The sequence below is a fragment of the Plectropomus leopardus genome, chromosome 14, assembly GCF_008729295.1.
Source record: "Plectropomus leopardus isolate mb chromosome 14, YSFRI_Pleo_2.0, whole genome shotgun sequence".
NCBI lineage: Eukaryota > Metazoa > Chordata > Actinopteri > Perciformes > Serranidae > Plectropomus > Plectropomus leopardus.
The window spans coordinates 13,797,896-13,824,849 of NC_056476.1; the positions used below are offsets into that span (position 1 = coordinate 13,797,896).

General features: G+C 41.2%; 2 protein-coding genes across 2 annotated transcripts; both read right to left on the bottom strand.

Annotated features, from left to right (window-relative positions):
• Positions 1-930: 930 nt before the first annotated feature.
• Positions 931-5,289, bottom strand: cldn23l (claudin 23-like). The gene is made up of 3 exons (XM_042500135.1): positions 5,188-5,289; positions 2,032-2,084; positions 931-1,909 (listed from the first exon to the last, which is right to left on the bottom strand). The coding sequence occupies exon 3, from the start codon at positions 1,727-1,729 to the stop codon at positions 980-982; it is 750 nt and encodes a 249-aa protein (XP_042356069.1). The 5' UTR covers positions 1,730-1,909; positions 2,032-2,084; positions 5,188-5,289; the 3' UTR covers positions 931-979.
• A 668-nt stretch (positions 5,290-5,957) lies between these two features.
• On the bottom strand, positions 5,958-16,890 carry grhl3 (grainyhead-like transcription factor 3). The gene is made up of 15 exons (XM_042501256.1): positions 16,743-16,890; positions 15,076-15,250; positions 14,930-14,991; positions 13,610-13,883; positions 12,905-13,141; positions 12,191-12,302; positions 11,911-12,005; positions 10,690-10,848; positions 10,538-10,607; positions 10,334-10,458; positions 9,499-9,524; positions 9,315-9,400; positions 8,973-9,058; positions 8,714-8,778; positions 5,958-6,994 (listed from the first exon to the last, which is right to left on the bottom strand). The coding sequence occupies exons 1-15, from the start codon at positions 16,757-16,759 to the stop codon at positions 6,877-6,879; spliced, it is 1,707 nt and encodes a 568-aa protein (XP_042357190.1). The 5' UTR covers positions 16,760-16,890; the 3' UTR covers positions 5,958-6,876.
• Between the last annotated feature and the right edge of the window lie 10,064 nt (positions 16,891-26,954).

A 26,954-nucleotide genomic window follows, 5' to 3' on the forward strand; every position in this document is an offset into this window, starting at 1 on the left:
CTTAGCACCACTGAGCCCGCTAACGTTACACCTCAGCTGCGAATGACGACATTAATGTTTACATTTTGTGCTCTCATGAACATGAGCCTCTTGTCAGTGAATTAATACATGCTTCCTTCTGTGCAAACATTAGCTTTAGATACTGAACTCTGTACTTTTAACTGATCAATTTGAGTCATTACTACGTTCAATAAAGCAGCGCCAAACTTCGGTGGCCATCTTCCTGTCTCCACAGGGCTTTGTGGCTGACACAATGGAGCGCCAAAGAGCTGCTGGGCTCAGAGAGGATGTAGAACAATATGCTCTGAAACATATAACCTGTCCACAGAGCCCCATCTGCTTCCCCGTCAGCCAAAACTATCACAGTTTCAGTGTCTGATCTAATATATTTTAGAAATAGCCTAGTATCATTGCTGTCATTGCCATATTCCTCATATTTGTCAGTTGTGTTTAAACAGAGAGCAAGAGCAACAAGATCACACACGTAGATCAACACACACACACACACAAACAAACAAACAGTAAACAGACAGACACTTGTGATTAAAAAAGAGCAGAAGAGCAGAATCCCTTGATGGCATCTTGTTTAAAATTACATTTTCAATATAACCAGTATTGGTTCAAATGTGAACCCAACTCTAGAGGTGATACGATTGGAGGGTGTAGTTAGATAGAAAGAAAATAGCTCCTACATGAAACTGCACTGAACAAGGTCTGTGGACTACCTTGAGTAACAAGATCATGAAATCTGTAGGCAGACATTGCTGTTTTTATTTTTCAGCACTATGAGCACCACAAGCGTGTTATCTAGTTCCATTATTTTGGAGAAAAGGCGGACATCTCTATGGCCGATATCTTCAACACTTGGCATTCATACCAAAACAATCTAGACTGATAAATAGCACTAAGAGAAAAAATAGGTATGTTTGATTTTGTGATGAACCATCCCTTTATATATTCAAAGTTTGAGGTTCACATTCTAACAGCTGACTTCATACACATTTGTGTCTGGCTTGTTGGACATCTCTGGACACGAACGACACGCAGGGCAGACGGGCAGATCTGGGCAGGACGGGCAGGTGGGATATCTTGGTCGTTTGAAGCTGAACAGCAGTGCGCCGCCCCCCAGAACCTGTAAACATGAACCCAGCCACCCGAAGTAGAGCGAGCCAGCCGGACGCAGGCTGAGCCGGGGGAACTTGGGGTTACTGATCACCTGACTTGGATCGGCCATCCCGAGTCTTGCAAGGTTGTGAGTGTACACCGCGAGTGCAGTCAGGCTCAGCAGCCCGCCAATCACCACCAGCAGTCCGCCTGTAGCTGCTACACCTCTCAGAGGTATATCCGTCCAACACCGCACCCCGATGCATGCCAGAACAATGCCAGTGCCGCACAGGAACAATGAGGTCAGGATCAAACCTTGTGCTAGTCGAACCCTCGGGTCTCTCTGATACGGACCTCCCACGGGCCAGCACTGCTTCAGCTCCGAGTGCTCCACTTGAAGGCAGCTCTCCCAGAGTCCATCAGAGCGCAGTAAGAGCAGCGACTCCACCGACCTGACGCCCATCCCCTGACCTTTCACTCCTGATCGAAGGAGTGACCCCGGCACTGCCATGCCCAGACGTGCTTGTCCTTCTCTCCACTGAGGGGTGATGGCGGCAGTGAAGACGAGGACCAATCCCAAAGGGGCGAACACAATTCCCATCACCATGGAGGCTGGCGTGTGCATTGTATGTGGCGCCACCTTGATTCTTTACAAAAAATCTCAAGACATATAAGTAATTAGTCAAAATAAAACATGCCTGTCTTCAAAGTACCTTCCACTGAGAGTATTTTCCAAAGAAGAGAGGATGCTGCTTCTGTTGTTCCTCAGTGTTCAAATGTGTCCTCTGACACTGCCGATCTGTGTCTGTAAAAATACACAAAGAACTTAAAACTTTCCTTTATGAATAGGTTAAAACAGCAAAGGCACAGAGAGTAATCAGAACAATGAAAGTTCAACCTCCTGATAAATAGAACTTCATGCATTACCTCTTCATCGAAACTCTCCTCCCCTTTAGCTGCAGGCTCTTCATTTTGACCATCTGCGGGAAAGAGGAAGATTCAGTCAGCAGCGCACTTAAGGTCCAAGAAGCGGAGCAGAGAGACGGAGATATTGGAAACAACAGAGGTGTGAAGCGAAGCAGAGACGACAAGCCGCTCCAGCAGCCGGAGAAAGCAGAAGGAGGTCTGGCTTTGCTGCTCCAGCGCTGGACAGGAAAGGCTGAACAGTCGATGCCTGTCTCTGTTGCTAGGATACCATAACCTGGCCAGTCTCAACGTGACAGTATGTGTGTGTGGCTTTATTTGAGTCATCTACATACAAGGGCTGATTGCCTTGAGTATACAAATGTTGGCGTACTTGAATTGTGTTCAGTGTGTGTGTGTGTGTGTGTGTGTGTGTGCATGCGTTTGTGCGTGTGCGTGCATGCATGCAGGAGGGTGTGTTGTTGTTTTCTCAAAGCCTGACAGTTGATGGCCAGCTATGACCTTGGAAGAATTCAGTTGGGTTAGTAATTATGTCGAGCAAGTGTCTGAATGCAGAGTGAGTCCATCTTCAGTCCAGAGGAGGAGAGAAGGAAACAATGCCCTCTGGGACAAAGACAAAACAACTTGAAGATGTGTGTGACTCATGCAGACACACAAACACACATACTCACACACACACACACACACACAAGCAGCAACAGTCAATGGCGTCCTTAATTTGAAAAAGCAATCATGTCTAATGTTCCTCGGCAGGCATTACAAATGTTACGGTTAGCACACTTTTCAATGACTTTTTACTCAACTTTCTTTATATCCAAAACCCCAATGGGATGATGAAATCTGAGACCATAGAAATAGAATGAGAGTAGAACAGACATTCACATTAAAATCAACACAGCGGGATAGTCAGAGCAGCAGCTATTGGTAGTTGGTCAAACTACAGCTGAAGCAGCTACGTAAACCTCCCTCTAGCTACATCCCTCGCCGACCATACCGACACGTCGGTCCATGATCAGCCCCCTTCCACTCTTGGCCCGGAAAGAGAAGTCCTGATGAAATTGCTCTTAGTGATTAGCTAGCTATGAATTATCACATTAAAATCATAGATTTTAATAAAAGAAAGACTGTTAAGGTTAGAGTAAAGGTAAAGGGAAGGCTACATCTCAGTACAAGTAAATTGAATTACTTCTTCATGTTTTCTGAATTATAAAATGAAATGCTGCATTTGGTCTCATATTTGTTCACTACAGTGTAACATTGTGGCAGGGTTCAGAAAACATTGTGTCAGTGGGTTTATCTTGTACAACCTGTGGTGGGTCGTTTGTGGGGACATGCCGTGTACACTACGATCAGAATGTGTCTGCAGCTATACATTGCAATCATTGTAGCGGGTAAACGCTGTGTTCAGTCTATACTGGGAAGTCAGAAATTTCAACTAGAACATCCTCAAATTTGGATTTCCAGCTGAGAAAATTGGAGGAAATTCACCAACCCTGATCTTACAATCCAATATGGCTGCTCTGTGCATCAACAGTAGTTAAAGCTATAATAATATATTATTTTTTGCACTTTTGTCTTATTTCTGTCTCATTAAAGCAGTCGTACAGCTACTACTTTCCAACATCTATCAGGTTGCTACGTACAGAGTGTTATTATCAACTGGTATTAATAACATCTTGGTTTTCTGGCCTGTTGTACCTGAACATACTCGAGTGAAGTCCGTTTCAGCTCTGACCTAGAAATTCTTAGCTAAATCAAATGCAGCATAACTTTCATCAAAACATACCACCTTGCAGCAGACTGCAAACTCACAGAGGTAAGGTCTTGCAGTAACAACCAAAAGAGCAGTGGAGTTGTAACGTTTTCAAACAAGCAATGTGATACTCTTAAAATATCACCGTGAGTGTTATTTCCGTGATTATTCAGATGCCAGGATTAAAAACTGCTGAGTCGTAATGACTGGAATATTTTACACCAAAGGACCATGTGTTTTCTGTATTTAATAAATAAATAAATAAATAAATACATAAAATGGCAACTAAAGTCACTTCTTTGTAACAATAAAACACAACAAAATAGTAATTAATCTAAAACAAAAATAAAAACACACTGGACTTCAGACATATAGTATTGACACAAAACCTGTACCTGATTTACTGTCTTTTTGCACAGTTTTTATATATTAGATTATATTTGCACACATTATTTAACTCTATTGTATACCTTTAATTTGTATAGGTTTGACTACTAGCTACTAACTGTATATGTACATATACATATGTAATATGTATTTATTCTTTTTATTATTCTATGATGCCTGTTTTTCTTTTTAAATGATTGAAATACTGTCCCTTTTCCAGTAAAACGTAAATTCAATCCATTTAAACTGAATTATAACATTTTAGCGAGATATTCAATAAATACTCACAAACTGTATTTGTGTTGCTGCACTATGGAGAGGATGCTCAGCCCTACATGAATCATATCTGTAAATTTAATCTAATTTATGGTAAGACATTTCACCTCAGGAAATGTCACCGGAGGATGGATGACATTTGGACTGATCAATCACCTTTGAAGGTAATTTAATTTAGAAACGATCAAAGACCATTAGGCAGGCATCAGTCCAAGAATAGACATTAAATTTTTACTGCACTACACTGCATATATCAAAGTGAGTGGAATATAATTTTCATCAACACAAACCTGTTATCAAGCTTCTCAAATGATATGCAAACATTGTAATTACAAGCATGGTATTAATTCCTGTTTTGACTTTGTGACAGGAAACAGAGGAGATGACACACATGCGGATCGGGGACTTGACCCAGCTGTCAGGACATCAACAGCGACTGACTCTGTTACTATTGTACCTGTTATCACTAAGATTGTTTTTGAAATGATGGTATGAATGCAGTGACTCCACCACATGCTTTGGTTTGTTGTGATGCAGAGATATCAGCAGGGGTGTTATGGAAACATCTGCAGACAGAAGCACAATACTGAGCAGGCTTGAATTGGAAATGATGAACATACTGTAGGGTTATTAATAGCCATAACTCTTTCTTCTCTCATGTAGGCACATTTTGAGCAACCACGCACACACACACACGCACACACACACTGACAGACGCAGTCCATGGAGTCACAGTCACTTACCATTCAGGAGGGGTTGTTGGTATCTTACTGCAGATCGCTGGCTGCCTCCCTGCTCTCGTCTGAATGGCTAACATGTTTCTCTCATGGGCAGCAGATGGTGCAACCACCTCTTCATTATTCCTGCTCTCTTTTGCTTCAGTAGCCGTCTCTGCCTCCTAATTGTCCCTGTTTGTCCTTGTGTTTGTCCTTTTTTGTCTGTTTGCCTTGCTGCCTCCGCAATAGCCTTCCTCTCTGTCTCACTTTCTCTGTGTGTGTGTGTGTGTGTGTGTGTGTGTGTGTGTGTGTGTCTTTGACTTGCTGAAGGATGTCTGTGTTATATCTAGGACAGGAGTGCCTCCCAGCTTTCCCCTGTCAGTGTCACCAAATAGGGAAAGCTTTTCTGAATATGCCAACATGTGTATGATGCCTATTTTGGAGCACTGTCAGCTGCTGGAAAACCAAAGCATGATTTGGTTTTTATTACGTATGATCACACTGACCCCTATATACAGAAATACAACAAAAAAAATACAACAGTTAAAAGAAAATAAGACCAATTTTCATCAAGCAGATGGGATTCGTGATTTTGTTTGATCTGTACAGAAGGCGATGAAATGGTCAGCTGTTTCTACATTTCCAATAATGCACTTTACATCAAAAGGTGTGAAAGAGAAGATTGTGCGCACACACACAGGAAGCATCCCTCATCCTTATCTTATGTTTGTCCTATTGATCCTTGCTGTGAAGCTTTTCAATCAGATCTGTGTGCGTAATAACTGCAGCCACAACACTTATTATGCATTTTCTTTATTTTTGTACAAAAGAGGCAAGATGTGACGAAAACAACTAGATTTGCCGTGGTATAATAATGAAATATTACAAGGATACATGCTTGTTTTGAAATGATGCGTAAGGGGAAAAACAAAATCCTGCAACTTTTTACACACACACATACACATGCACACTATGAAAGTCCTCTGGCACGCGTCAGGGTTTGGGATGGGGTTTGAAGTGTTTCCAGGAAAACTGTGGTTACACCATACAGGTGGGAAATGTCCACAACTTTGGACTAAATGATGGCCAATACTAACTCTTGTGTGGTTTTACAGGTGGAAATGTCTGACTTTAGGTTCTGAATTAAACCCAGTGTCGGGGCCATTTTAGTCGTGAAACTAACAGGAACCTACAGGAAGATACTTGCGGCAGTGAAGAACACATCATTAGTAGGGTTGTGGGTGAGGAAACGCACCATTGGCTTTTGTAGAAGAAATGATGGATACATTAAAAAGCAGCGAGACTAGCAACCTCTGAAAATGCTGAAAACACACTGACTGTACACATGTACAGAGCTCTGATTTAAAAATTGAAATACGTAGCAGTTTGTGGAAAATGGATTGCAATATGCACATGGCTAATTCATAAAACACTGTCATATTAAATTCTATTTACATAATATATGTACAAAGCTTTTCATGATAATTGCTTTTACGTTACAATATTAAATTCAAAATCATGGGGTGAGTGGTATTCACAACATTGAGAAACGGTTTGACGTTTTCTACTGAAAATGGTCTCTTCAGCCCAGTTCTCTCATTGGTCCACAGCTTACATTGTCTTTGACTGGGCAGTGCTATTAGAGATGGTTCAAACTGGCAGCTGGGATTTGTTAGATCCTTCAAAAGAACATGTTGGCTGATCCGATGCCGGCTCTCATACTTCAGTGAGGGTGATCTGGAATTGACCGCCGACAACCTCGGACATCTCGATGAGGAACGCCGACTGGTTGGTGTAGTGTTCGATGATGTTGTCGTCCATGTTGACGAAAATCCTGAAGAAAAGGAAACAAAAGGTTACTTAAGCAGTCATGAGGAAAAGCACAGAAAATGGGCCAAATGAAAGAAATAAGAAAAAAAAACATGCAAAAACTGGTTGCTCTGTATAATTAAACACAGATTAAAACATATGTCAGGTGCTCATGGTAAACAGGAAGCAATAGGATACACAGGATGGTAATCCAGGAACTTCCAAAATATATCAACGAGGAATATTAGCTAAAGAAACCTTTATTGTAGTGGCTAAATCACTAACATTTTTTGACCACTGTAGGTCTTCGTCAGAGTTTTAAAGGTCCTATATTGTAAAAAGTCAGATGTCTTTTTTATATAAAGCAACACTACAGTGCCGTTATAGTCAAATCTGCAGCTGCAATGACTGAGAACGAAGATGTAGAAAACCCTGAAACACAGACAATTCATTCAGAAGGGGGCGTTAAAGAAACAGGTACTAAAACGGAGGGTTTCAGGGTGAATCGAGGTATATTCAGGCGGACAGTATGAGAAAAATATAAAAATGTCTTTTTTAATATTAAAACATGTAAACATGTTCTAGTAGGAGCCAAAAATACAAGTATGAACCTGAAAATGGGCATGATACAGTGGTTGAAGCATGTTGGCGCTTTTAATGATTTAGCTGCTACAATAAATGCTTTTTAATATTTCTCGCTGATATATTTTTGGAGTGCCTCGATTGCCTTCCTGTGTATAAATAAAAAACATCTACAAAACTAGGACATGCAAATTGGCTCTAAGATGCATCGTGCCCTACTTTTTCGCTCAAGTGTGAGATAATCAACAGGTCGCACGCGTTCTTGTTCGCAGCATATTATTTGTTTGGAGGAAGACAAACACAGTGGCGGTAAATCTCCCTGCATCGGTGCAGGTAGTAAATCAGGTCATCGTCCTCCTCCTTTGAGGCTTTAAGGCTTCAATGACTCAACTAACCAGAAGCTCATGCATTCTGCCTGCAGGGACAGGGCTGATTGAAGACAAGAGCTAAAAAGAGGAGGGAGGGAACTGCGGGGAGAATGTCACCCAACCTGTTAGCTTAGCTGCTCCCCCTGAAGTGATAGCTGCCAGCAGCACGCAGCAAGAAAAGCACCCAAAGGTGTTTCAGTCTCTGTCAGGACGTCTTATTTACATCTCAAGAAATGGCCTCTGATCTCCTGTGTTATTTGACAGCAGGTGACCTGGACTTTAATCAGTTTGACAGCAGAATTTCTGCTAATGAGTCCTGTGGTAGCTATGATCATAATGACTTTGCAGGAAGATCTGTGTGAATCAAGAGAGGAGGTGACCTTTTCATTACCACTGGAGTGCCAGCTAACCTATCTCAGTGTTAAGCTGATAGAAATGTACATGTGACAGTGACACAACGAAAAAGATCGCATCATAACTGGAAGACTTCAACTTTACCAAACACGAACTCTCTTTCAACACCGAAAAACTTCCTGATGTTCCGATTAGGCTATGAAAACATAAATACAATCACCCATGACTCATCTGGAGGACTTTTGAAATCTTTTCATCCCTCTTCAGTCACCTGTCTTTCTTTTGGACGAGCTGCAATTAACACATTCCAGAAGGCCGAGCCAAAAAACTTACCTACCCAGTCTGTCGACATGAGCTGCCTCAAAGGACGACGAGATTAAAATCACTGACGACTTCAATCCATTTTAGACATAACATCAAAGAAACAACAAGATACTCACCCTCTTTTGCATTTTTTGTAGATTTTCCCAATGGTGTCTTTTTGCATGCCGTACTTTTCTGAAACCTGAGGACGGTAAGGAACAAGAGACGGCAGTTAGCGTGATCTGCTGCTGAAAGAAGACCGATACACTTGAGAGATAATGTACGTTCAAGTTTGTGCTATGTGAGAGCGATGTGTGTTTGCTGAGACGACTGTTAATCCCCATCTCATAAATCAGGTCAGATAATTCAGAAATGTGTTTGAAGTTTGTTACTTACAGCTTCCCGTAGGCCTGACAATGTTGGCGTGTTGAGCATGAGCGCATCGAACACCTCTTCGGCGGGTGTCCTCACGTACAGCAGAACTATTGGAGAACAAGACAACAAATTAAGCATTTTGCCTAAAAGACGAGGACAGCTCGTTGTTATTAATTGCATCTTTTTCTTAATGTTCAACTATTTTGCCTGATGAAGGTTGAAATATCTTATTAAAATTATAATTTTTGCAAGTTAGACAACGTGTAGGAGTTTTTCTCTAAGTTCTGCTCACCCCTCTCCTACACAACTGTTTGAAAAGGTTTTTTTTGAAGTTTTCAGTTGTTCTTAAATATCGACCTTTACCTCTTTGTGGGTCTTCTCTGCGGGCTTGCTTGCTGGATGGAGAGCTGTTCGGGTCTCTGTCTGGATACAATCTCTTCATAGAACTCCTAAGAAAGCGGAGCAAACATACACATTAGAAAAAAAACAGTCACTATGTGTTAATTTTGAAATAACTGCTAATGTTGCCTTGAGTTTACAAACTTACCTTTCCATCTCGTCCATGGGAGCGGCCTAGAGAGACAAAGAGAAACAGAGAAGAGACCAGAGATCTGATTAGACACGCTGATAAAAGCATTGCTTAATGTCACCTTTCCCACCATTGTCTGTGCATAATACCATCAAAAAGGGAATGTTATCAATGTTTTAGGACTGCATTTCCCATAACTGCATTTTAAGCGATGGAGAGACGCAGATAGGACCGTCCTACACTTTATCATACTGGCCAATCAGAGACTGTTACTGCCTAAGCTAGTCATCACAGACAATGATTTTATAATTACTGGTTTATTTCTAATTTGCAAATAAATGATACCTAAATGCAAAGACGTCTTCAAAATCAACTTTTCCTCTACACACATGGACACACACACACTTTCATACTCATCCCTATAGATACCATGGTGTGGGAAAACTGGCCTGTCTGAACAGCACTCTCCTCTCACTGTTTTTACAAGTGTGTGTATTGAAAGAAACAGAGCACATGAGGGTGGTGCATACTGTACGTCAGGTGTCTGTTGCACCAGGTGTGTGTGTGTTTTCGTGTGTGAGCCCCCATAGCTTAATCTCAGTGTCAGCAGCTGTAGCGGCTTGTACCTGTGCCTGGTTTCGACTCTAATTAGCTCATCTGATATCATGTCTGCCTCACTTTCGCTGGCACCATCCCCTCCCCCTTTTCCCAGCCCTCTTTTCCCACTACATACTTTCCCACAGTTTTTCCCTGCCTCTCTCGTGCCTGTGTTACTGCCTGCAGGGATGCAGGGTCCGAAACATGATTCAGTCAACACGGGAGGAGGTGAGGATTTAGTTAAAGGGGGACCTACCATGCGCTGTAAGTTGGAGAGGTGTGTTTCTGGGATGAAGAGAACTGGCTGTGTGACGTGGTCATCCAGGGTTTGGAAGAAGGTGCAGTCGCTAGCCATGGAGCTGCTCACTAAAGGCTTGTTGGCTGGAAACAAAAGCAAGAAGTTAGGATACACTCTTCATATTTGTATATCGGAAATTATCTTTTAAGACGTGCCACTCACTGTTAGCATCGGCCTTGCCCCTCCTTTTGCTTCTCTTCCTCTCCTCATCTCGCATCTTCCTCTCTGCACCCTGAGGACACACAATGACATGTTTACAACAATGACACCACAAATGCCAGTGTTTTGTGTGCAAGAAAAGGCGAATTATGTACCTTATCGCAGAAAATCTTGACCTGGCAAGCAGCTCTGTGAAGGAGCTGGTTGTTTCCCGAGCTGAAGTCGTAAGTGTCGATCTGCAGATTCAGTGGCAGGCCTTTCACTCCCTTCTGAGCGGAGAAGTCTGTGCTCAGAGAGTTGATGCCAATGTACACCTGTGGGCATTTTAAGGACATGTTGACAATCTTTCTCCATGTCATTCCTTTATTGTAATGACAGGTTTTAGAGATGTGTGCCAACGAAAACAAAGGTAGAATCTGGAGCCACAAGCTGCTCTCTCTGTCTCCTCCATTTTAAAAAAGAGACCCACTTTCCATGCTGCTTTCTCATGCCATTCACAAGTGTTTAAGCCTTTGAACTCAAGGCAAATTGGTTCAATTTCTTTTAAAAACTTGTGGAAGAAAGCAATGAGCAACTTGGTAATAAATATTTCATAAATTACAGGAAATTAGTAGATTTGTTTTTGTTTGGTGTTTGCTTGGTTTTAATTGTCATAAATGTAGTGCATGTCTTCTCAATAGGTCTTTTTCAAAATTATGTTATAATCATGGCCAAAAAATAATAAAATTTCATTATCAAAAAAAAGAAGAAATTAGTAGATTTAGAAAATTAGTTATAAAAAGATAGGGGGGAGTGCCTCGGGACATAATTGACCCTTTTCAGGTCAATTATGTGCTTTTTAATTAATTTATTTTTTACCCAATGTCAGGCAATTTTCTGGTACTTTTCACTGATTTCTTGTTCACTTTTGGGTCCTTTCTTCTTTTGTTTCTCATTGCCTTCTTCCAATGTTTTTGAAAGAAATCAATTGAATTTGCTCAGGTTTCAAAGGGTTAAAGCACAGTCTTATGTCTCTCTCTTTCTTCACAATTTTTGCCTTTAATTTTTCTTCTTCCCTCTTCTCTCCACCTGCAGCAGGTTTGGTGGCCCCGCCCCAGCGCCTTTGGGCCACAGAGAAGCTCGAATAAGCCACCGTGGCCCTCGCCCGCTATGGTGACAGGAGCCTCAGGGCTAAACACATTTCTGGGATTCCTCCGCTCCCTCCTCAGCCACTCCTTCTCCTCTACACCTCCCTATTCTACCTTTCCTCTCTTTTCTTGTAAACCTTCCACCTGTTCTGTTCCTTCCCCCTTCGGAGAACTGGCCTCACAGAGCCGGGTTATATAAAACATTGCTTATGTGAATGTGTGTGTGTGTGTGTGTGTGTGTGTGTTTACCTTGGCCTCTTCGCTGGGGTTCCAAACAAAGGAGAGCGCGTTGAATGCCACCTCCTCTATGTTGCTGATGCCGCTGAACACCTCTTTGTAGTCGGCTATAAAAAGAGAGAAAAACATTATTCTTCTTTTCTGCGTAAATGAAAAGCTTTTCTTGTTTGAAAAAGAATATTCTCTGATGTAATACATAAGAAAAAATGAGGAAATCTTTCACTCTCTTGCTGTACGTGTCTGTGCACAGGTGCAACCTGACTTTGCGTATTTTCATGTGTGAGGAACATACCGATGTCAATGACCCTCTGCTTGGCGGTTGGCTGACGTGCGTGCCAGTGATTCCAAAAGCGGAGCTGCATTTCTGGGCTCTTGTCATTCTCAAACACAGCCATCACAACTGTCTGAAGTGGGGAAAGAAAAGTGACAGAAAATCAGATTTGAGTGTAATTCTTTCACCTTTCTAGGAATCTCCATCACGCTTAATTTATCACTCCAAATCCCCCTTTTCTCACATTGTCATCACTTAATTGCTTATTTGAGCAGGTGTGTGTTTGTGTTTATCCTCTGATTCTCTTGACAAAGAAAAGGTTTGTCACCTGTTTTAAAGCACACACCCCCTCCCCCACCCCGCCTCTTTTCATCCACTCCTCTATTTTCCACTTGGGCTGAGCTCCGCTGCACTCTGGCCTCATTACATCACTGTAGGAATAAATTGTAGAGGGCAGGACACTGTCATTTTAATGGTGCAAGGTGTCAGCAGGGAATTAGTCACAGAGGAGCTGGCTCCAAGGGAGGGACAGATTTTTGGGAAGGGTTGGCTTGGTGGCATGCAAAGAATTTCTGTATTCATGGGCCTTCGAAAAAAAAAAAAAGCCTGAAGGGAAGGATGCCTCCAAGAACAATAGTCCCCAATTTATTTTTTTACGCGTCTGAACGGCAGAAAAAAACAAAAACAACTAAAAAAAATGCTGTTGTTTCCTGATGATGTGTCACCATGACTCACCTTGACTTTAGTGGCAGTGAAGCTGGCGCTGCTGTCCACTCCCTGCAGAGTGATAGGGTAGAACTGGCCCTTGTTCAGGTAGACCATGGGCAGCTCACTAGACTTGTAAGGAGAAGCCAGGGGAGCTCCCAGGGAAAACTGGAACTCACTCCTGAATCTCTCTGGTGGGGAACCAGTGTAGGAGCCTGAGTAGACCGGGCTGGCTTGGTCAGGGAAGGGATCATTGTAGGGGAGAGTCTGAAATCCACAAAAGGACATTTGTAAATAATAGGAAAGAGGGAGAGTCCTGAAGGACACATGACAATGATGCTTAACCCTTAAAAACTCAGAAAATCAGCTTGATTACTTTCAAAAACATGGGGAGAGGGCGACAAGCATCTTTGCCCAAAAATTAGCAAAAAAAAAAAGTAAAAAGTTTCAAGAAAATTACCTGAAAATCTGCCAGAAAAACAAACAAAAAATGACCTTAGAAGTGTTGAAAACATGTATTCATTTTAAATATTTTTTTCTGTAACATAATTTGAAACTTAAAATTGTTATTATTATTAAAAATATAGTTTTCTGGACATTTTCCCTCTAGGTTTTTTCCTAAAACTATTTTTTAGCCAATTTTCTTGTCACCTTTTACTAAATTCTTGCAATTTTGGGGACATTTCTTGCCCAACTGGTCATTTCCTTTTTCAAAGGGTTCACTGGGTAACTCACCTCAGCGCTTGGGTCAGGGAAAGCCCCGCTCTCTGGCCACTTCTGCAGCAGAGAGTCAAAGATGATGTTGAGCTCCTGCTTGTCGTAAGTGTCAGCAACGACGCTGGTCAAAGTGGCGTAGGTGTCTGAAGTGGTGGGAACAGAGAGGGGCAGGGAGACGTTCTGCTTGGACCCCAAAACTTCTTGGGATGGATGGCTTAAGGGAACACTCTCTGAGAGGATTTTCATGACATTGGCAGAAGCCTCCAGTGAAGCAAGATCATTGGTTGAAGTCCTGTTGGGGGAAAAGGGTGAGGAAGTAGGAGATTAATTACAACAGGAAGACACTTTTGTGAAGTCAGGATGACTTTGTAAAACTTCACTCAGGTGCCAAGAAAGCACAGAAACAACCTTAACCTTTTAAAACCTGAGCCAATTAGTGAGGTTCTTTGAAAAACATGGAGAAAAGGCAGTGACCAACTTGACAAGAAATGTCCCACAAAAAAATTAAAGAAACTAGTAAAGGGTGAGATGAAAATAACCTTTAGTTGACAAATGTCAAATGTGTTAAGTTGCTCACTGCCTTCTCCCAGAGTTTTTGAGAGAAATCAAACCAGTTTGCTCAGGTTTCAAAGGGTTAAAGTGACAAACTGTAGTGTGTGTTAACAGAAGGCTGCAGACAGCCTGTGCAAACGCACAACAGTCAGCACACACAGCTACTGCAACCCGCAGAAAGACAGTTTGGGTGGGTACTATTTGTCTCTTAATCCATCTGTTTTTCTTCTCTGTGTTTGAGTTTCTCTGCTCAAAATGTTTGAGGGGACAACACTGCGCCCCAACAATGGCCATTTCTCACCAAGGAGTAGGAACGGAGAGCTAAGTGAGGACAGAGGATGGAAAAACAACCGTCTGTCTGCCTGTTGTGAAACTCTTTGAGCAGGGCAGAGATGATGATGGAGAGAGGATGGATGGAAGAAGGACAGGAGAGGAAGACAATGATCCCTCTGACTGTGTTTGACTTGGGGATTACCCACTCACCTGCCTCCCACAGCCTTGCCTTTTCTTTCTGTTCTGACACTCTCTCTAATGCAGTTTATTTAGTGACAATAGGACACATTTAACTTATGATTCATGCAGTTTCTCCTAGAAAACAGCGCTCATTTAAAAAGAGAAGTAACTATTACAGGAGCAATTTCATTTTTTGTGTCTACATTTTTTTGAGATCATAAAATTAATTTTATCTGCACATTCAGTGTGCATAACATGATGAAGACTGATGCACAGAAAGTTATATAAACACACATAAGTGATTTTACAGCAACAGCTGTTTGGTGAACTGACCTCTCTGTTTTGCAGATGTTGCCAACGCGGTTGCAGTTTGCTATCTTCTGCTCTTTTTGGCTCTGGGGAAAAAAAATAAAACGTTGGAATTCATCCTGGGATACATTTTATTTTATTTTATTTATTACTTGTTCTACAATATCTACCTTGCACTGTTCATAAAGCATGGTTAAGGCTGTCAGGTCGTCTCCTGGGTGGAGTCTGGGTTTGGTGTGGTTCTGCTCAGGGACAGGGCTGTCCAGGTAGGACCAGGAGTCCATGACGTAGTTATTGTAACGGTTATAGTTAAAGTTCTCGCTCTGAAAGACCAGTCCCAGAGTCCTGCAAAGATGGAAGAGTTGAGAGTGATTAATTAGATTGAGAAGTCAAAACATACGAAAACCAGAATAAAAGGGAAATAATATAGAATTATTTAGTGGTCTGAGGGGAAAACAAAAGTGGTCAAACAATGTGTTTGACATGCTGAGTTTGAGTAAAACAGCAGTACCTGAGCCTCGGGGCACTGCACATGCTTGCCCCTGAGCACGGAGGGTTTCGATTGCAAAACCACAAAGCTGAGTAACATCCCTCAAAAGCAGTGGTGTCAAAAAGATTTTAAAAGCCAAGGGCCACCCACTAACCCCCCCCGAGACACACACACACACACACACACACACCTACACACATCTTATGGTTTCTGGCACTTTGTCAAGACAGAAAACTACATTCTTGAATCCTGTACAAACTCTCTTATTTGCATAGACCTCAAAAGAGATGATGAGATTTTCTTACTAAGTAAGCAGATACCCTCAAAAGGTAAGCTCTGGCTTTCCGTATCACTTGTGAAAAAAAAAAAAGGGGGATTCTGGGGATTGGATTTGTTTGGAAAGACTCGCAGTGACATTAGGATTGTAGATATCCCGCCAACCTGGATAAGCCCCCTTTGGAGTTTGTCTGAAGTAGCTAATGAACAAATAGCTGCAGTTTACTCAAGATAAACAGCCAATTAAATGTGCTGACAGGAGGCAGACACCAAAGGTGATCACATCAGAAACACAGCTTTTGGAGAAATGCAGTATTGCAGATTAATTGCAGATTTCTCATAAGGATTAATGACAGAGTGCTGAAAATTTTAACACTGGACCTTGAAAATTAGAAATACTGTTTTTGAGCATGCACATTTGAACTTTTGTATCAGATCATACCTTTAGTTTACTTAATATTTCAGCATTGCAAGCACTAAACCCAAACACCTGCTCAGAGATGCACCTGTCTCTCTCCCGCTCTCTCACACCCAGCAGCCTCCACAACAACCTCCATTAGTTACTCTCCATTTCCCCCTAAAACCAGCCGAGTGCAGATGTTTTTACACAGACAGAGAGGAGGGGGGCTCGTGTCTAGGGTTTCGCCATTATGTAATTCAATGCATTACATGCTGTCATTGCCCTCTGTCTATGTCCAACACCTCTAGAGGAGATTCTTATTTCCCGGTCTCCTTTTGTGCTCTGTGGCCCCTAGGTGAGTGGCAACACAAGCCGAAACAGACCCGCAGCAACCACAAACTCAACTCTGTGTGTGTGTTTGTGTGTGTTTAAGCTATCAATTTCCCCTGCAAAACACTGCTATCTTAAAACAGGGATCTTTCACATGGGGGTCTCATTGCAAATACGAAGAAGGGGGGTTTCTTTCCCGCAGGACAGAAACACCCCATGAGCTATTTACTGTATTACAAAAAGTTATCTTGTGGACCAAAAACCACGCTTTAGGGTAAAAAAATCCTGATAAAACACACATTTTAAGCAAAAATTTGATCAAATTTCTTCACAATACTCACTCAGTCTCTTTGGTCATGTCTCTAGTCCAAGTCAGCCGGAATATGTTCCTTTAGTTTCAACTCTTTGCTGATTTTTGTGAGCGTCTCTCTCTCAGTCAGCGCGTCTATCAGTCTGGCAGAGAAGAGCAGTGACACACAGATGAGTCAAGTGTTGTGATTCCCTCTGAACGGGGCCCAGATTTATTTCAGCAAGCAGAGTGAACCCTCTCTTCTCTGATTGGCTGAGAGGAGTGAAACAGGTGTCTGATAGGACAGGTGTAGGATCATTAACTCTTCTCTGGCTGGAGAGAAACTGACTCGCATGTGTGTGAGTGTGTGCAGCCAGCAGAGCACTTTGCAAGACAATCCGAGGCAGGAGCGTTATGAATCTCATTATGGCGCCGGATAAAAGAGTGAGATTGGGAATCCCAGAGGTGTGAAAGGTTTGGTAATGACTCTGGAACTCAGCTTTAATATGTTAATACTTTTCCAGTATCATTTTTCACTCCCCCTCCTTTACTTCCATGTCATACACAGGTTTTGGTTTCTTTATCTTCTGGGGATTAAAGATGCAAAAATGGGTGCTTTGTGGAGGTCAGCTTAGAGGAAACTTATTTATCAAATGAAGGTTTTTCAACTGAATTAAAATGGAAAAGTTAAAAGAATTAAGAAATAATAATAATGCATTTAGGATATAAACATGAAAAGTAACATCACCTTTTTTCCCTTAAATTTAGAATTACGCAGCCACTGTCAATACTTTAATTGTAAAGATATGCTTTTTAATAAATATATCTGAATATACACAATAATACAGGATGAATGCATTACGCATGCACACACAGGATTTACACTCTAATTCCAGTAATAGAAACCACAACAAATATTTTCAAAAAATAAATAAATGAACCATTCTTTAAAATGATTTTTACTTTTTTGTGATCAAACATTTATTGAGGTTTCAGGGAAAATATACTGTATTTTATTTTTTAATGGAAACATTTGCCCAGTTTAGTTAAAAACAGTTAAATTGTGCTGATTTACTAGCACTGAAAGAAATACACTGATTTAAAAAAGTAACAGTCCCAATATCAGAGGTTTTATTTCAAAGGTTTATCACACAAGGGGTAGGAATCACCCCAGGCCTCACAATACAATATTTCACGATATTTAAGTGACAATACAATATTATTACATTTAATATATATTTATTATTATTTTTATTTTTATTTATAAATTTATACCATATTTTTTTTATGATATTTTAGTCGCATTACAAAATATTGCAACTTTAATTATTTCATAATATGCTGAGTATTGAGATATAGTGCAGTTTATTTTTATTGTTTTTTCAACTGTAAATTATATCCTTGAAGTAGAAATTTTACAACATCGATTTTAACTTGTAAGGTTTAGAGAAAAGTTTCTCACTTTAATCATTTTTATTGTAGCAATATGTATCTTGCGAACTAAAAGAGCAACTGATTTTGTGTTTCTAGTAGGCTACAAAAAGCTGAATTTAATAATTTAGACAATAAAAAACAACACTTAAGTGTTACTGTACTGGGACAATATTGCAAAAACAAAATATTGCAATATGGTGTATCCCCCCCCCACCCCCCCACCCCATCCCTAACACATTATTATCATCTCATTATCTTAGTGCTAAATTATTTGGTCATTATTGTTATTATTGCATTTAAACAGAAAGTAGCAAATTAATGCTATAATCTGTCTGGAGCAAATTAAAGTTGGGCATTTTGATCTAAAAAAAATACTTTTTTCTTTTAATTATATGTTATATATATTTGTGGAGTTGAAAGTACAACATATATTTAACATGCAATATTTAACACAGAAACAAGTTTTGGAAATGAGTGTAGACAGATTTTACCATGCTGACTTTAAGATGAAATGTTGACTTTCACAATGACTTCACAGTAAAACACACGCGCACACACGCACGCACACGCACACACACACACACACACACACACACACACACACACACACACACACACACACACAAATGCACGCACAAACACACACGCACCTCCTAAAGCCAAAGCTTGCAACTCGTGCTAGGAATGCAAAATCAGAATGGATCTTTTGGTCTTTATGTCAGTCAGGGATATTATCTTCTACCCACACACTAATGCACACTTATACAAACTCACACACATGCACATACACACACACATACAGAGAGAGAGAGAGTAACGTAACGTTTGTGTGTAATTGCACAAGCTGTTCATCTGCTTGTGTGTGTGTGTGTGTGTGCGTGTGTTGTGTGTGTGTGTGTGTGCGTGTGTACCTCTTGCGGCTGGCACCTGAGGGAATCTGGCGTGGTAACACACAAGGGTGCGTGCTGTGCAGCTTGCCCACACACTCACACACACCCTCATAAATATAACACACACAGACACAAAGCCCCAGAGGCAATTTGGCATCAAATCAGAACACGGAAAGAAAGAATGGTGATTTTCTCTATACGACACACCTTCATTACGCCACAGTATACATCCTGAAAGTACATCTATAAGACGTTTAATTTAAGCTCCATCTTTGTCTCCTGGACTCCCCAGATAAGGTTTCCATGCCCCCGTACCTCAGGCTGGACATGCATGCTTTACTAAATATCTCATAAACTGTGGAACCAGGAGTTATAGGAGAGGTAAAAAAAGAAGTGAACAGAGGATGGATGTAACATGATGTGAGCCTCTGCTTCACTTGTCATCAGCTCGTTGAAGGTGAGAATGGTTTCTCTCGCCTGTGGTTTCTTTCTCTCTCTCACCCTGTCTTTCTTATACTTTCTCTATCCGTCCCTCATTAGTGCTGACACATTAACACATCAAAATGTTAAACCCTTTAATTCTCACTTCAGTTTCTCTCCCTTCACTTCAAACAAAGGAAAAACCCTATAAACATATAAAAATGTGAAATAAAGATGTCATCACCAAATAATTCCCTAAGGATTTAAAAAATGTCTTGATATGAACTATATAATATTTTTGCCAGCTATAAGGAAAGAGGAGACACTGTTAGCTTCCAATTTAATACATTTCAAGTACATTTAGTGTAACTAGAGCAGAGCTGAACATACAAAAAATCTCAACTATAATTCAACATATATCAACAGTAAAGTCTCCAGCAATAAATGAGCAATAAATTTATATTTGCTTGGGTTTTAGAGGGAGCAATTCTTTCAATGACGGTACAGTTTTTATTATTTATTTATGAATCACAAAATTCTTTCCAGGAACTTCCAACGAACTTATCAGGAAGTTATGAACCTGTCACAAACTGCAGTCACTCTGAGCTTGCAGAACACAAACCCATGCTGATAATATGAGGACATAGTTTACTAAAATATTATTCCATGACATTTTTAATGTTTTAAACAAACACAGATATCTAACTGTCTTTATCTCTGCAGGAATACGAGTGAGTGAGCTTGCAATAGAGGAAGTCAAGTTTTTGTTGGGTGTCTGTAAGTTTTCCTTTTTTCCTAATGCACATGTAGAACTTTCTAATTGTGTAAAAGAGATCTGTGGCCCAGTGCGACAGGGTGGAAACGATGTGGAAAGGGAAGATGGATGGATGTCACCGGATGTTCAAACGGCTTCCTTTCATGCCTTGAAACTCGCCTCCTTGGAGAAAGAAACTAAGACTTGAGTGTCGCGGCGCTTTGGCCTGTTGTGTGACTGTTTGTGTGCATGTGCATGCGAGCTCGCAGCCATGCATGGTCGCATACAAACAGAGATCAGCGCTCACTCTACGCACGACTGCTGCTGAGAAGGAGCCCTCTCATCACCTCTGTCCTCCCACTCTATCTCTTTCTCCTTTTCCTGTCCCCCATTGATTCTTCCTTTCACCTACTTTTCCTGCTCCTTACCACTGTTTGACCACTAAATCTCATCCTCATGACTTAAACCCTAAAGATCATGCTAATTTAAACTCTTAAACCACAGTGAATAAGTCATGTCAGGTGAAGATAGTAATGAAAATTAAAGCCGTTTCTTGTCTCTTTTGTTCTGCGGTTGATCTTTCTCATCAACTCCTACACAGCACACATATCTCTCCATCTCTTTCACTTTCCTCTCCATGTGCTCTAATGCATGTTTGTCATGGAGGAATGTGTGCTGAGGGTTGGCTGAGATATAAGGAGCCCGGGGCATGTTACTCTCTATCTGCTCCTCACTTTGGGAAATTAGTGAGCGGTGCACCTGTTACCGTAAAGCCCTGACATGTTCACTATAACTGCAGTGCTTCCTCTTCGCCAAGCACGCCACTTAATCCTAAAACACTTTCATTTTCCACCCTCATCCCTAAGCAGGCCAACTAACAAAAAGTACTTCCGCAATCTAATGTTTTTTATTCTTTTGTAGTAATGCTAACATTACCAAAATGGTTAAACTATCAAACTTATAAATGCATTTTATATGTATTTTTACATTACAAATATCAATTAGGCTGTATGGAAAAATTTTACTATAAAAGAGGTTTGCTTGTTTTTGGGTCTCTTTTATACTTAATGTCAAGGTGAGCATTGGCAGCACAGAGAGGCTTTTATTGTGAAATAGCATTAGACACGTAAAGTACAGAAGTTTATTTCAAGTACATTTTTCTGATAATATTCTACAATTCTACAATTTCATTTAGCAGACGCTTTTATCCAAAGCGACGTACAACACAAGCAAGAATTTAGACTTAAGGAAAAAAACCCTTAGTAAGTGCAAAAAGTGCTTCAGGTGTGATTGGTCACAGGTATTGCCGTCTAGTGGCAGAAGAAGTGCCGCACAGCCACAACCCCCCCAAAGTACCAAAGTAATAACCAGTAGCGATCTCGGCATCTGAGATTCAACAATCTCAGTATCACTACTTACGATGACAGTCAACATCACACAACGTTGTCAGTGCTAGATAATCATTAGGTGCTGGAGAAGAGTCAGGTTAAGTGCCTAGGTGTTCTCGGAACAATTGAGTTTTCAATTGTCTCTTAAAAGTAGAAAGGGACTCAGCAGAACGCACAGAGTTTGGAAGTTTGTTCCACCATTTGGGAACAACAGAAGAGAAGAGTCTGGCTAGAGATTTAGAGCCGTGCTGGGCTGGAAGCACCAGGCGTCTTTCGCATGCAGAGCGTAGTGGGCGAGAAGGAGAGTAGACCTGGATCAGGGATTCCAGGTAGGCTGGAGCAGTTCTTGTGATTGTTTTGTAAGCCAAGAGAAGTGCTTTGAATTTGATTCTGGCTGCCACTGGAAGCCAGTGAAGAGAAATTAGCAGCGGGGTGATGTGCTCTTTTGGGCTGGTTGAAGACCAGACGTGCTACTGCATTCTGGATCATCTGAAGAGGTTTGAATGAGCATGCAGGGAGGCCTGCCAGAAGAGAGTTGCAGTAGTCAATGCGTGAGATCACAAGAGCCTGAACCAGAAGCTGTGTGGCCTGTTGGGTCAGGAAGGGTCTGATCTTCCTGATGTTGTAGAGGGCATAACGACAAGACCGAGAAACTGAGGCCACATGAACCTTAAAGGTCAGCTGGTCATCGATCATGTCACCCAGGTTTCTGGCTTAGTTTGTGGGCACAAGTAGGCTCGAGTCAAGTTGGACACTGATCCGAGGCTGAACAGATGGACAAGCTGGAAAGACCATGAGTTCGGTCTTAGACAGATTTAGCTGAAGGTGGCGTTCCTTCATCCATGTGGAGATATCAGCCAGACACGCTGATATCCGAGCTGAGACCGTTCTGTCATCAGGTGGAAAGGAGAGAAAGAGCTGAGTGTCATCAGCATAGCAGTGGTAGGAGAAACCATGGGAGCGGATCACTGCACCGAGTGAGGTGGTGTACAGAGAGAAGAGTAGGGGACCAAGCACCGACCCCTGAGGAACCCCTGTCGATAGGCCATGTGACCTAGACACCTCTCCTCGCTGAACAAAAAAATAAACGCAGTACTTTTGTTGCATTGGGCTGCTCACAATTAAAATGATGTGGATGTGGATGTGCTGAGCTGATACAGGTCTGCAGTTGAATGTACTTCCAAATTTAACAGAAATAGCATCGAAGGTGGATTATAGTAGTAAAATGAGTATTCAATTTACGGACAACAGCTCTGAAGGTCATTCCTGCAGTCCCAAGTGCTCACTAACATGGATTTTAACACATTTTTTACCATAATTTGAGAGGAAAACATCTTTTGAGTGCATGAAAAAAGTTTGAAATCTTAACTTAAACCTGTATAAAATGGGAGCAAAAACGTTGCATTAGAATATTTGCTTAGTGTACTCTTTTGCTTTAAGAAGATTACTTTTTTATATTATTGTACTGCTACTTTCACTCAAGTAAAGTAATTGCTGTCAGCAGCTCTAAACATGTTGTTGTCATTATTATGATGCAATTTGGTATCATTTTAATTCAGTCAAGTGATATTAAGGTTTAGTGTCCATGCAGATGGGATAGGGCTTTAAGCATGACAAACTGTAAACCAAATGATGCTTTTGAGGCCATCTCTTGGAGGAACATCTTAAGTGTGTGCGTGCATTTGTGCTTGACACAGATATCAGCTGACTGTTTTTGTCTCAATGTTTGTCTCTGAGCTCTGTTTGCAGCAAGTTCACCAATAGAGTGTTTGCATGATTCGCTGACCTCTGCCAGGAGCTCTGACCTCCTCGGAGCTGTGATACTGTGGTGAATGGTGAGAGCTCTTTAGCAGAATCCTGCTGTCACTTTGTTTGGCCTGGACTAGAGAGGCTCCAAGAGTCTGGACACACTCTCTCTAAGCCCCCACCTCATCAGCCCCACTCCTTTTTAATATTCCAGCCAGCAGCCAGCAGCAGCCACTCCCAGAAACTCCACATTGCCCCGAGTAAGGGATCAGGTGGGGGGAGGATGGGGGCTTGGGTGTAAGAAGGGGGGAAGAAGGAAGAATTGAGGGGTGAGGTGTCAGCAGGAAAATGGAAAAACAGCAGATTGATGTTGGTAAAGATAGGAAAGGAGAGAAAATAGGGAGCTGACAGGAGCAAACAGCAGGGTTTTGGAGCTCTACAACAGCTTCAAAGTTTCAGCACTGTGACATTTGAATGATGGCTATTAGAGGTTAGGACACTCCACACATGGGGCAATAGGAAGTTGCAGAGGAGAATATGGTGATTGCTCAATATGTATGCATTTTTCTGAGCCATTGCTTAAGGGCAATTGTGTTGACAAACTAGCCATGGGGGGAGTTTACAGGAACAAAATGAGGATTGTAGTTCCTGCAAATTCATTAAATGAGCACAATGCAGTAAATCACAAATGCATGCCTCGTGCATGAAAAACTAAAAAACAAAAGCAATACATGACCGTAAAGTGAATTAAAAAAATTACTGTCTGTGTCTGACATTGAATTGAAGTCGTAGCAGTGGCATATAGCAGTGAGGATTGCTGATTGAAACCAGCTGAAACTACTCACATGTGATGAGCATGAACTCTTAGTGAGAATTCCTTCAGTGTTCATTGTTCAGGAGGTTTTAACTGGGAGCTGAACAATCCACAGAGGCCTCTTCCTCCTAAAAAAAAAACAGACCAAGTGATTAAAACCAGTTAAACACTAAATAAAACAGTTTTACATCGCAAATCAGTGTTTCTCCTCAACGCTCGCAGATGGGCTGCTGGCCCAGCACCTGCTAACATGTGCTCGCCTTTTTGTCTCTGATAACCAAAGATCCAGACAATCAGGAGGAATTCTAGCCAAAAAGTTATTATTTTAGCGGCAGCTAAATTATCCACAGAGGTGTTCTCCTCTCCAAAAAATAGATCCAGTAAATAAAACTGGTAAAAATACAGTAAAGCAGTTTCATGTTAAAAATCTGTGTTTTTCCAGTATTGTTTAGCTCATCACAATTGGTGGATGATGCAAAAATGTGAATGGCTACTGTAGAAACCTGTCGGTGCAACATGGTGATCCCCCCCCTCTCCAAATCCTACACACTGGTACTTATACTAATAATCAAAATATGAATATTAATATGAATAACCCTATCTCTAATTCTGATGTAAGTTGTTGTTTTGCCTAAAATCAGCTTGGCTCCTTACGTAACATGTGCAAATGCATTCCCAGTTTGCATAACTTTTTGAGAAAAGAAGATTTATGCTTGCAAAAATCCATTATGGCATTTTGTTCAGAAATGTATGAAGCCTGCGCTTTTGATCTTCTGTCCAAAATACCTCTGTTCAACTGCAAACATTTTAGCCTCTGAGAAATAATTTGAATTCTAACCAAGGACGGCGTGACGTTCAACAGAGTGGCTCAGGTGGATTCAAAGTAAAGTTCCCAACGTCTTTTGAAGATTGCGTCTTTGAAAATGAAAAAATTCAGAAGTCAGATGACATTTCAAAAGCGGTGTACTTTCATTAATTCTCTATTACTTCTGCATCAATACCCGCTGTCCTTTCAAACTTATGGTGTTTTTTCAACAGTAAATTGGGTATGCAAGCCCAATCCAAACACACAGGAAAGAACCGTTTTTTTAGGATAGATGAAAGTCTGTTGGAATTTGTAGTCTGTCATTCCTTTTCATTTCTGTCTCAGACTGTGCTTTTGTTTTTGGAGGATTGGTATGAATACAACCGAGAGGGCTGGTAAGATAACAAACACTGTGGAATGACAAATGCATGCTGTAGGCACACACACTCACTCATAAACCTACAATTAAGCATGAATGCAAACTTTCTCTCTCTCTTTCATATAGTCAGAGCATACACACATTCACAGCAACAGACATACATGAACAAAAGTGGTAGATACAGTCAGATGATATCTTGTCTGTCACAAAAGCCGCATTCTCTGCATTGTACTGGATCAACTAACAGACAGATTAAGAAGTATAAAGTAATTCCAGCCAGAGCCAAACGTCCGCCAAGAATCTCAAGGAGTGCCGAGATTTAAAGACACATCATCTCTGATACAATATTGATTCAGTGATTGAAACTGGCAGTATCTGATATTTGATATTTGAATAGGTAAATTGAAATCTTAGAGCTGTGTGAGTGTGTTTACATTTCAGTGGAGGACTGCAGCAGGGTGGCAAGTGAGATACAACACCACAACACTTAGAGGAAGAATGTAACAAACACACACATTGTGTGAAACAGAGAGAAAATTAGCTTTTGGATGTGGTGAAGTTAAAATATCAAGATTTTTGGGTTTTTTTTAAAAAAGTGGATTTCAATGCATTGAGAACAAGAGGCAATTAGATTGCCACACACACACACACAAACACACACACACACACACACACACACACACACACACACACACACACACATTTTATGGTGTTTAGGCCACTGATTGCAGTCCCACCCAGACAGAGAGCAGGTATTGGGCTCATCTCCATATCAGGTTTCATTCTGGACCCCTCAGGCTCAGGGTAGATACAACTTCACTTCGTAGCTCCTGGAGTACACACACTCTTATCTGCAGTAAATAACTACAAAGAAATGTGCATAATTGCACTCTGACCTGAGTTGAAGGGACATTCTCAGAACATTCTCAGGTAATAGCATCCTTTACAGAGGACATTTATAACCTTACTGTCTCGAAGGTGCATGTGTACAAAACTTAAGGCAGCTCAGAAAGCTGGTCTTATAGTTAAAAGATTGTACCAAGGGTTTAGCAAATTCTAGCTCATCAAAGGAGGAGTTTGAGATTTTGGACAATATGTTTAATTGCTTTCTTGCAGAGATTCAAGCCCGATTGATATGGCATTAATATTGCCCGGGCTCTCTCAAATTTCATGTGGCATAGTTTCATGGCAAAAGCAAAGTTTGTATTTTACTCAAATTGCTGACATTATCCCCCAGATATGATGCACACAGTAATTTGCAACTCTGCACTGCACCACCTGCACCACTAGCAGTTATGTACAGTGTTAACCTCCTCTTTCCCCTTTTGAAAATGTGGGTTAAACAAACAGAACTTGTTCAGCTACACATTGTGACATGCCATCCATCTCATCATCTCTTGAGATTTTGTTCTTTTGATGGGTCTCCATGCTGCAAGATGTGCTCCTGCACACAAAATGCTGTCAAAATTTCCTTTATAATTCCCAAAGAAGCCTCAGTAATGACTGACTGGAAAAGAGGCAAAAAAAAAGAGGTGAAGGTGCACCCTGGAATAGGATACCGCGGCATTGTTCTGACGGCCCGAACTTCTGGAGCCCCAAATGTCTAAAAAATGTCCCACTGGACCTAAAGTCCA